This window comes from Tachysurus vachellii, chromosome 15 (genome assembly GCF_030014155.1).
Source record: "Tachysurus vachellii isolate PV-2020 chromosome 15, HZAU_Pvac_v1, whole genome shotgun sequence".
In the NCBI taxonomy this organism is placed as follows: Eukaryota; Metazoa; Chordata; class Actinopteri; order Siluriformes; family Bagridae; genus Tachysurus; species Tachysurus vachellii.
Window position 1 is genome coordinate 23,191,033 of NC_083474.1, and position 9,757 is coordinate 23,200,789.

General features: G+C 41.8%; 2 protein-coding genes across 5 annotated transcripts in view; one reads left to right on the forward strand and one right to left on the reverse strand.

The window, feature by feature from the left end:
* Positions 1–1,517: 1,517 nt before the first annotated feature.
* lrrc42 (leucine rich repeat containing 42) lies at positions 1,518–5,621 on the reverse strand. Of its 2 annotated transcripts, none has more exons than XM_060888209.1 (7): positions 4,927–5,621; positions 4,767–4,844; positions 4,497–4,615; positions 3,899–3,984; positions 3,431–3,544; positions 2,814–2,892; positions 1,518–1,895 (listed from the first exon to the last, which is right to left on the reverse strand). In XM_060888209.1, exons 1-7 carry the CDS (start codon positions 5,391–5,393, stop codon positions 1,618–1,620), a joined length of 1,221 nt encoding a protein of 406 aa, XP_060744192.1. In that variant the 5' UTR covers positions 5,394–5,621; the 3' UTR covers positions 1,518–1,617. The 2 variants fall into 2 exon arrangements, with proteins under 2 accessions (XP_060744192.1, XP_060744191.1); XM_060888208.1 differs by having other exon boundaries at positions 1,522–1,895; positions 4,713–4,844.
* A 435-nt stretch (positions 5,622–6,056) lies between these two features.
* The window catches only part of yipf1 (Yip1 domain family, member 1), a 6,980-nt gene continuing 3,279 nt past the window's right edge, over positions 6,057–9,757 (forward strand). Inside the window, exons 1-7 of one of the 3 annotated variants that reach the window (XM_060888211.1) lie at positions 6,057–6,187; positions 6,448–6,521; positions 6,966–7,102; positions 7,181–7,261; positions 8,162–8,249; positions 8,519–8,635; positions 8,738–8,904. In XM_060888211.1, coding sequence (XP_060744194.1) covers positions 6,488–6,521; positions 6,966–7,102; positions 7,181–7,261; positions 8,162–8,249; positions 8,519–8,635; positions 8,738–8,904 — 624 coding nt within the window. In that variant the 5' untranslated portion in view covers positions 6,057–6,187; positions 6,448–6,487. Of the gene's footprint in view, positions 6,281–6,447; positions 6,522–6,965; positions 7,103–7,180; positions 7,262–8,161; positions 8,250–8,518; positions 8,636–8,737; positions 8,905–9,757 lie in introns of all 3 variants that reach the window. The other 2 variants (XM_060888210.1, XM_060888213.1) reach the window with 2 other exon arrangements.

Consider the following 9,757-nt stretch of genomic DNA (forward strand, 5'->3'; position numbering starts at 1 on the left):
CCGTGCGAATTGGCCAATTTATATTACAGACGTCCTGAGGTAAAATTGCATTACTCCACGTCCCCACGTAAAACTAATCCCGTCCGAATACGGCTTAAGCCACCTCGTCTCCAACACTTTCTGTCCCTCTGTCAGTTCACACAAACAATCTCTAGTCACAAACAACTTGTAGTTACGTACAAAGAAGGTCAGAACTTCTTGTAAACTTTTCCCTCACAGGCTTTTCCAGGGAGACAGTTCAGTAAAGCACTGTTTAATTAACCCACATGGCCTTTGGGATGAATCTAGTGGAAAACCTTCCAGCAGAGGGGAACCGCAAAGGGGAACCAACACTGTGTTAATGTCCATGCTTCTGAAATGGCATATATCATCAGGCATCAACAGACCTTTCAAGAAGAGTCCTTTGGGCTGATGTACAGTACAGATCGCCAGCCCTCGAGATAACACACCTGTCTGCGAGCAATAAGGGAGAGAAACGCCTGGGACATGAAGCAGGGGTCGTCCAAAGAGAGACGCTCAAACAATCCCAAAATCCACTGGCACTACTGCATCTATTAGAGAGAATCATGAGGTCATTATGGGCTTAATAATTACGCTAAGCTGTAATAATATACTGTCAGGCCAAGTATCTGTTTTTTGGTCTTCTTAATCTGGGGATGTTTGCCATTCCCTTGTTTTGAGTTTTGATGCATCACTGTCAGCATGAAGACTAAGATCAATAAGATCTGATTTGGATTGTGAGAACTGATCACCTCTTTACTGGGGCAATCTGGTCAGAAGGTCCTGGTCCACCTTAGACCTGCCCAGGCTCCATTCCAGCTCTTCTGGGAGGTTGGGTTTCTCTGGAACCTTTGGGTCAGGCCGGGTCCTGCAGGACTCTAAGCACCTTCGGCTTAAGTTTGATGGTCTGTCCGCTTTTTTTTTTTCTAACACCAGTGAGCAGTACCACCAGGAGTACCCTTTAAGGGACAGACCATCTTTCTTGATGGCCTGATAATTGAGCAGAGACTAATACCTGGCAGTCTGTTCGATTTCTCCCCGATGGTAGAGGGAAGAATAGGGAGAGTGTGTTCTAATGGAAAGGATCATCAACCTTTTCAGCTTCAAAAATGACCTGAATATAATCTTTTTAAAAGAAATATGGACATGCTGTCATGATGTTTAGAGTCAAGTGAAATGTCATGTCTGTTTTTTTATGAAGGTTGTAAAAACATCTGGATCTTTGGCTTTACTACTTGCTAAATGATTTTAAGATGTAATGCTTTCAGCAGACTTGCTCTGTAATGTTGAGGTCATGGTTCCACTGGAGCTTAAAGGATAACAGAGAGCTTCATAACCTGGGGTAAAGACTTGTGCTAACCCTGCTCCTACACCACATGTGTGAAACCTTCTTCTGCTCGGGGTTAAAGTGGTGTTTAGAGCCATGAGAACTCGGGGTTCAGTTCAGTGTGAAGTGGAAGAAGACGGAAGCATCACTAACATCACCTCAGACAGGATCTAATCAGAACATCAGACATTTATTATAGTTATAACCTTTATTTATTACAGTTATAAAACTCATCCTGTTTCACACACACCCAATTGTGTGTGTGTGTGTTTGTGAGTACAAGCTGCTGGTCAGTATCTACTGAGAAGCTCCAAGTCCTCAGCTGATAACGGACACGGAGAAGACGAGCGCTTGGCTGCTGAGTGAGAGTTCACATGTTCCTCCTGTTCCTTGGAGAACTTCCTCTTCTTCCCACGCTGTGTGTTCATGTGTGTGTGTGAGTCTGTGGCACGTTCAGACGGAGAGTGAAGGTCCAGTTTATGAAAGTGGATGATGCTGGTCTTCTCCTCAGGTTGAGCATCGTTACACACAGAGTGGACGTTTTCTCGCACAAACTTCTCTCTTCCATCTGGTGAAAGAAACAAATCACAACAATCATGATATTTTTACACTTACTGTATCAAGCACACTACACAAACACAACACACTACACACACATTCACAACACACTACACACACACATTCACAACACACTACACACACATTCACAACACACTACACAAACACATTCACAACACACTACACACATTCACAACACACTACACACACACATTCACAACACACTACACAAACACAACACACTACACACACATTCACAACACACTACACACACACACAACACACTACAGTACGTCATCATGTCACTGAGCGTTTATTCCTCTTCCATTACAGCTATTTGCTAATTATATTTTATATTTAAATACATTTTATTCAAGGACACGTAGAAAATACAGTTTATATATTAATGTGTCGTCTCCAAGTTCTGTTTGTTTGTTTGTTTGTTTACTTGTTATGCTTTTTTCTCCCTCATTGTTGTTGTTGTTCAATAATCTTGAAATGATTATGTATAAATGCACAAACAGTGTGATTTTACCTCCATGCCAATAAAAAACACAGAGAGAGAGAGAGAGAGAGAGAGAGAGAGAGAGAGAGAGAGAGAGAGAGAGAGAGATGCAGACAGAGAGAGAGAGAGAGAGAGAGATAGACAGACAGACAGACAGACAGAGACACAGAGAGATGCAGACAGACAGAGAGAGATGCAGACAGACAGAGAGAGATGCAGACAGACAAACAGAGACACAGAGAAATGCAGACAGACAGAGAGAGATGCAGACAGACAGAGACACAGAGAGATACAGACAGAGAGATAGACAGACAGACAGGTTTCTTGCAGTCATTTGAACATGTAGATTTTAGACTTTATATTTTTAGGTTAGTGAGTAATAAATCCATCAGTTAATAAATGAAGCAGTGAAACTGGACTCACAGAAGTGGAGCGCGTTTGTTCTTGGCTTCAGGGTTTTCTGAGGTAATTCTGCAGCTTTGGTTTCCCACTGATTTATTACCTGAGATTAAAAAACAACAAACATGTTTTCAAGGCTGCTGATGGAAGTGAAGTGATTCAGGTCATAAAGAGTCGAATGTTTTAGTGACTTTAGAAACACAATGTTAACAGAGCTCAGAGCTGTGTGTGTGTGTGTGTGTGTGTGTGTGTGAGAAACGTCTGTAAATTAGTGCTGCAGCCTGCAGAAAGTTCTGTGTGTTTTTTTTTGTGTAAATCTTTTGTGATAAGAAGAAACACAAGAAGAGTTTATTTGATTTTGGGACATTACCCATGATCCTCTACTGTGTTACTGGTGGTGTACTCGTGCTGAATTAGTTTACACCTCTGTCTCAGGTGTCACTCAGGACATGTGGGCGGAGCTTAATATAAGTATCATAACTGATAAATCTGGGTTGCCAGGTTTATACTTTTTGGGTAAAAAAAAAAAGTTGAGCTAGAATTGCAACGTGGTTTAAAATAATAAGACACAGTGAGGTTCAGACAGAACGTAGTTATAGATTGGGTGTAAAAGCAGAAGACCTTCGTTTCCTTGACGTTACCTGCTCTGCCCAGCCCTCGGTTCTACACTCTGAGTGTGTGAACGTCTGCAGCGGTGATGCTGAGAAGACCATCGACATCTTATTCCTCAAGAAACTCTTCAGCCTGGAGTCCAGCTGAACGAGAAGAACGACTGATGTTGAGATTTCAGAACAAACGCAGTATAAAGAAACTCCACCAGGTCATATCACTTTATACAGTATTTAAATCAGCTGCACAATTAAACAGTGAACTTCTGAAGAGGAGGGATGCACTGGACTCATCATCCTCATCATCATCTTCCTCATCATCTTCCTCACAGAGATGATGGTATGATTACTAGCACGTTTGTTTATTTCACAACGAGTTTGAAAGTGAAGCTTGAAATAGTCTTGACCTGTGGATTGGCACATTTATTTTTTTTTTTTGTCATTTTATTTTAATTTTGCTTTTTGTGTGTGTGTGTGTGTGTGTGTGTGTGTGTCAGTCACCTGGACATTCGTGTCTGAGATGTTCAGCTCACACAGTTTGTTGAAACATGTTAAATATCCGAGTCCTTTCTCCGTCACTGGATTATCTGATGGGGAAAATAACTGCTTTTAAATGTTGAAATATTCCCCACTGTAGTGGTGTTAGATCGCTGCACTTACTGTCTGGTCTTCGGATTGTTTCTGAGAACAGATTTGTGCCGTGTGATGTTCAGTTTATATCATGTGATCATTTAACAATCATTTAACACGAACAAACAAAAACCATATAAACATAATATAATCATCCTTATTGTAATGATGTACAACATGTGTGTGTGTGTGTGTGTGTGTCTTTTCTGTCTCCTTCGTCATGTTTAACGGTCCGATTTCTCTCCTTTTTTCAAACCTCCTTACTAACACAATTCACATACACAATCTCTGCCAGGACATAACATTATATTAGAACTGTCCAGTTTCCTTCTGTACAGATATCTCCAGCACTTGTGAACACGTCCAGCTGTACGTTAGAGTCATGTTGTGGTTGTGTGACGATGTGTCCTATACATCGTGTACATTAGTGTGTCACTGATTAACTCCAGCTGTGTGAACCTGAACGTACCTGAGAGGTCCAGCTGTTGCAGGTTCTCCAGGCCTCTTTTCATCACTCTGATCGGCGCCGTCAGTCTCTGCAGCCCTTTATCTGACAGACAGTTTGCTCCCAAGAACAATGTTGCAAGCCTTCAGTTAGAAAAAATACACAAATACAGGAGTTAATTATTAACATAAATAAATGACAATTCTTATTCAAATGTACAGGCTTATTTTTCTAACACACCTAGAACAAGCCTCTGATGCCAGGTGACTGAAAAAGTCATGACTGTCACCTAACCTGCATCCGTGGAGATCCAGAGTCTCTAAACAATGAAATACTCGAATCTCTTCCATCCTTTCAGACAGTAAGAGACACCTGAAAGCATGACGACGAAGCCTGGATGAACAACGTGAACTTAATGTCAGAAGTTTGGTTCTGTGCCTTTGTTTGTTCTCACCTCTCTCTCAAACACAACGACTTTAACACAAGTTCTCCGTAGGCCTGGCTGAAGACCTGTAACCCCCTCGCAGAGGTAGACGGCTCTGTAAATTTCTGTTTCTCCTCAGCTGCTGTGAACAACTTGTCTGCCATTTGCTCGGGGAAACCGATCAGAGACTCGACGTGTTCGATGTTATCGGCGATGTACAGGAGCGATATATCGAGCAGCGATTTCACCGTGTAGCGCAGACTCCCTTCACCGTTGTAGGTGAAGATGAAGTGATCGTTTCTTTTTCTACATTCGTTCGCTAGGAAACTGTCCATACAGATTGTGACTGAAAAATCTTTATGGAATAATTTATATGATGATTTATGAAGTCCGGGGTCGTGAGGCACGTTTCCTGTGGGCTTTACACGGCGCAGTTCTCCTTTTTCCCGAACAAACACGTCTCCACATTCACATTCATTTGATCCACTGGAATACATTTTAATTTTAAAACAATTCTATTTTAATGCTTTAAAAAAAAACACTTAATATTCATTCTTATGGGACTCTTGTGGGAAAATACAAACAGTCCAATTTTAAACAAACTTTACTCTCTTATAAGCTACAAGTTTGTTTCTTTTGTTTGTCTAAATAAATTACTTTTTTTAAAAAAACAAAAAAAAAAAAACAAAAAACGACCTAAATGAAAAACTTTTAATATTCTGATCGTTTCTCAAATCAAACTCATGCGCGGAACCAAAGTGTTTGACGCGGTTGTTTCCAGGAAACCGTATTTACTGCAACACTCCGTACTTCCGAAAGACGTTCGAGGGAAAACCTTTAACATTAAATGTCCGAAACTAACAGAGCAGAAAATCTTCCAACAAAGCGCGTTACATTAACGAACCCGTTTCCATAACAACAGACCGACAACTTATTACAAAAACAGCTAGGTTCGGTTATATTATCATAACAAACGAACACGGCTAATGAACGTGCAGGTCCGCGAATCTAGGACACGCGCTCGAAAAAGGTGGGATTCTGGGTAATGTAGTTTTTTCTTCTTTAAAAAAAATAAAACTACACACGGAGATAAACGTAATACAGCGATTTTTTTTCTTAAGCGTACTTTAAAATATACATATCTCAAATAACGCGCACGGTGTATAATCACTACTACGGTTTATATATATATAAATATATATATAACTATAAGTCAACGTCCACTTATAAACACCGATCCCTTCTGGAGCGTCTACTTCCTGTATCCGTGTGACGTCATCGGATTGCGGAAGTAAGTTCCGGCTCTTGTTGATATGTAGGAGGTTTTTTATTTATATAAAGATTTTAAACATTATAAGTTTAAGGTGAGGACTTTAGAGCGGAGGTAAATAATAATAATATTAATAATAATAATAGTGTGTTATACGTCATCACTTGTGTTTATAAACATCTTATTACACTTTCATGGTGTTTATATGATATTATATGACGTGTATTTTGTCTTATAACACAATTATTCACCAAAATAAACGATTGTTATTTTCTTGTTAGGTTATAAACAGACCATAATAATAACAATCAGACACAGAAGATGGACAAAACAGACATTCATCTGCAGTTTACAGGTTAGTTTGTTTTAGTAAACAGTCTTTACAATGAGCAGGTGATTTCTACTGAGTCTGACATTTACTTTGTTTCCAGTTTAAACTTCTTTCATTGGTTTGTTTTTATTCAGCGTAACAGTTTCCTACATTACCCACAATGCCGTTCGGCTACCTGTGGCTACCTGCTGCCAGTGGGAATTAAACACAGTGATGCAGCAGCATATGACTTGACTCGAGTCAGACTTAAGTCACAAATTTGAGACTTGCTTGACAAATATTAAAAAAAGACTCGACTTGACTTTGACTTGACATTCGTGACTTACGACTTGGACCTGTGTGATTTACTCCCACCTCTGGTTCACACTAATAACTAAATGTTCGTGTCAGACACTTACAAACTCAGCCTAAGCGAAGGTGATGAATCATCTGCGTCTGATCGTTAGTGCTGATTCTTCCTGCTTGCAGACTTCGATGATGATGATGTTGGCGGTGATGGAAGCACGTCGGTCAGGATGGAGGACGAGGGCTTCGGTAAATCTCCCGCCCAGCGGCGAGGGATGGCGTCAGAGGATGAGCTGCTAGACGGTGATGATCAGACCCAGGTCAGGAGCTCATAGTGCAGGAATAAACGCTGAACGTCCTGATACATGTTTCTCCCTCACACTCTGATCTTCTTACAGCTTCTCAGCAGTGAAAAGAAAAGTGCTGCTTTCTGGACTCTGGAGTTTTATCAGGCTTTTTTTAACGTGGACACGTCCCAGGTAGGAAACAGTCTGTCTGCAGAGTCACTTTACTCCAAACGCTGTCTGAAGTTTGTCTGTCTGTATGTCAGACTACCTGCCTGTCTGTCTGTATGTCAGACTACCTGCCTGCCTGTCTGTCTGTATGTCAGACTACCTGCCTGCCTGTCTGTCTGTATGTCAGACTACCTGCCTACCTGCCTGTCTGTCTGTATGTCAGACTACCTGCCTGCCTGTCTGTATGTATGTCAGACTACCTGCCTGCCTGTCTGTCTGTATGTCAGACTACCTGCCTGCCTGTCTGTCTGTATGTCAGACTACCTGCCTGTCTGTCTGTATGTCAGACTACCTGCCTGCCTGTCTGTCTGTCTGTCTGTCTGTCTGTATGTCAGACAACCTACCTGTTTGTCTGTCTGTCTGTATGTCAGACTACCTGCCTACCTGCCTGTCTGTCTGTATGTCAGACTACCTGCCTGCCTGTCTGTATGTCAGACTACCTGCCTGCCTGTCTGTCTGTCTGTCTGTCTGTCTGTCTGTCTGTCTGTCTGTATGTCAGACTACCTGCCTGCCTGTCTGTCTGTATGTCAGACTACCTGCCTGCCTGTCTGTATGTCAGACTACCTGCCTGCCTGTCTGTCTGTCTGTCTGTCTGTCTGTATGTCAGACTACCTGCCTGCCTGTCTGTCTGTCTGTCTGTCTGTCTGTATGTCAGACTACCTGCCTGCCTGTCTGTCTGTATGTCAGACTACCTGCCTGCCTGTCTGTCTGTCTGTATGTCAGACTACCTACCTGTTTGTCTGTCTACCCATCTGCCTCTCTACTGTCTGTAATGTCTGTATGACGAACCTGTTCAGCTCCATCAACACACACACACACACCCCGAGTGTATTTACACTTATTTGTTGGTTTGTTTGGTTCCAGGTGTTGAGCAGAATTATCAGCTCTGTGCTGCCATGGCGAGGAAAAAACTTTGTTCGCCTTCACATCAGGAACAACCCTGACCTCTACGGTCTGTCTAACTGTCTGTCTAACTGTCTGTCTAACTGTCTGTCTAACTGTCTGTCTAACTGTCTGTTTAACTGTCTGTCTCTCTCTCTTCCAGTGTTGATAATCTGTATTGCTGTAGCTCATACAGACTTCATACACTGTGCTGTTCAGACATTGTGTTATCAGTTTGGTGAAGAAGCTCAGGGGTGCACATACTTTTGGCTTTATGGTCTAGCAGTCAGGCGTAGGTGAGAGCGGCGATGTGAACGTGATCTTGTGGTTCTTCTGTAGGTCCGTTCTGGATCTGCGCCACTCTGGTGTTCGCCATCGGTGTGAGCGGGAACCTGTCCAGCTTCCTGGTTCACTACGGACAGCCGAGGTACAAATACGTCCCTGAGTTCAGGAAAGGTGAGAGTCAGGACCATGAGGACGAGGAGGATGGTGATCGATTATGACGATGATGATGATGGTGGTGGTGGTGATTCATGCTGTGTGTGTGTGTGTTGTCAGTAACGATGGCTGCTACAGCGATCTACAGCTATGCCTGGCTGGTCCCTCTGATGCTGTGGGGCTTTTTAACATGGAGGAGCAGAAAGATCTCCAGTATGATGTCATACTCCTTCCTGGAGATCGTGTGTGTGTATGGATACTCGCTCTCTGTCTACATTCCTGCTGTGGTGAGGAATCACTACTGCCTCTGATTATTATTATTATTATTATTATTATTATTATTATTATTATTATCATCTTCATTTATATGTCATTTATTGTAATTATCTGTTAGATGAATCTAATACTATAACTTTATCTACAAATGATCACATTAACATCTTTTTATCTTATTTAGTTTTTGAATTCAGTTGATAGTAAATTATCACTGTATTCATTTCAATATATTTGTATGGAGTTTTGGGGGCACGGTGGCTTAGTGGTTAGCACGTTCTCCTCACACCTCCAGGGTCGGGGTTCGATTCCCGCCTCCACCTTGTGTGTGTGGAGTTTGCATGTTCTCGGGGGTTTCCTCCGGGTACTCTGGTTTCCTCCCCCGGTCCAAAGACATGCATGGTAGGTTGATTGGCATCTCTGGAAAATTGTCCCTAGTGTGTGATTGTGTGAGTGAATGAGAGTGTGTGTGTGTGTGCCCTGTGATGGGTTGGCACTCCGTCCAGGGTGTATCCTGCCTTGATGCCCGATGACGCCTGAGATAGGCACAGGCTCCCCGTGACCCGAGGTAGTTCAGATAAGCGGTAGAAGATGAATGAATGAATGAATGGAGCTTTTAACATTTCCCATCGTCTCAAAGCAGCTTTACAGAAGCATAGAAACAGAATAAAAATAAATCTATTTAAAGTTTACAATGAAGTTACTGTTTATCTCTAACATTTATCTCTAATGATCAAGCTGGAGACAATAAATAATATCATAATATTACAATCAAAATGTCATCAAATAAATATAATAATAATGTAAATAATCATCTTTTAATTCTCTGTATGTGTGTATGATATGTGTGTATGGTGTGTGTGTGTG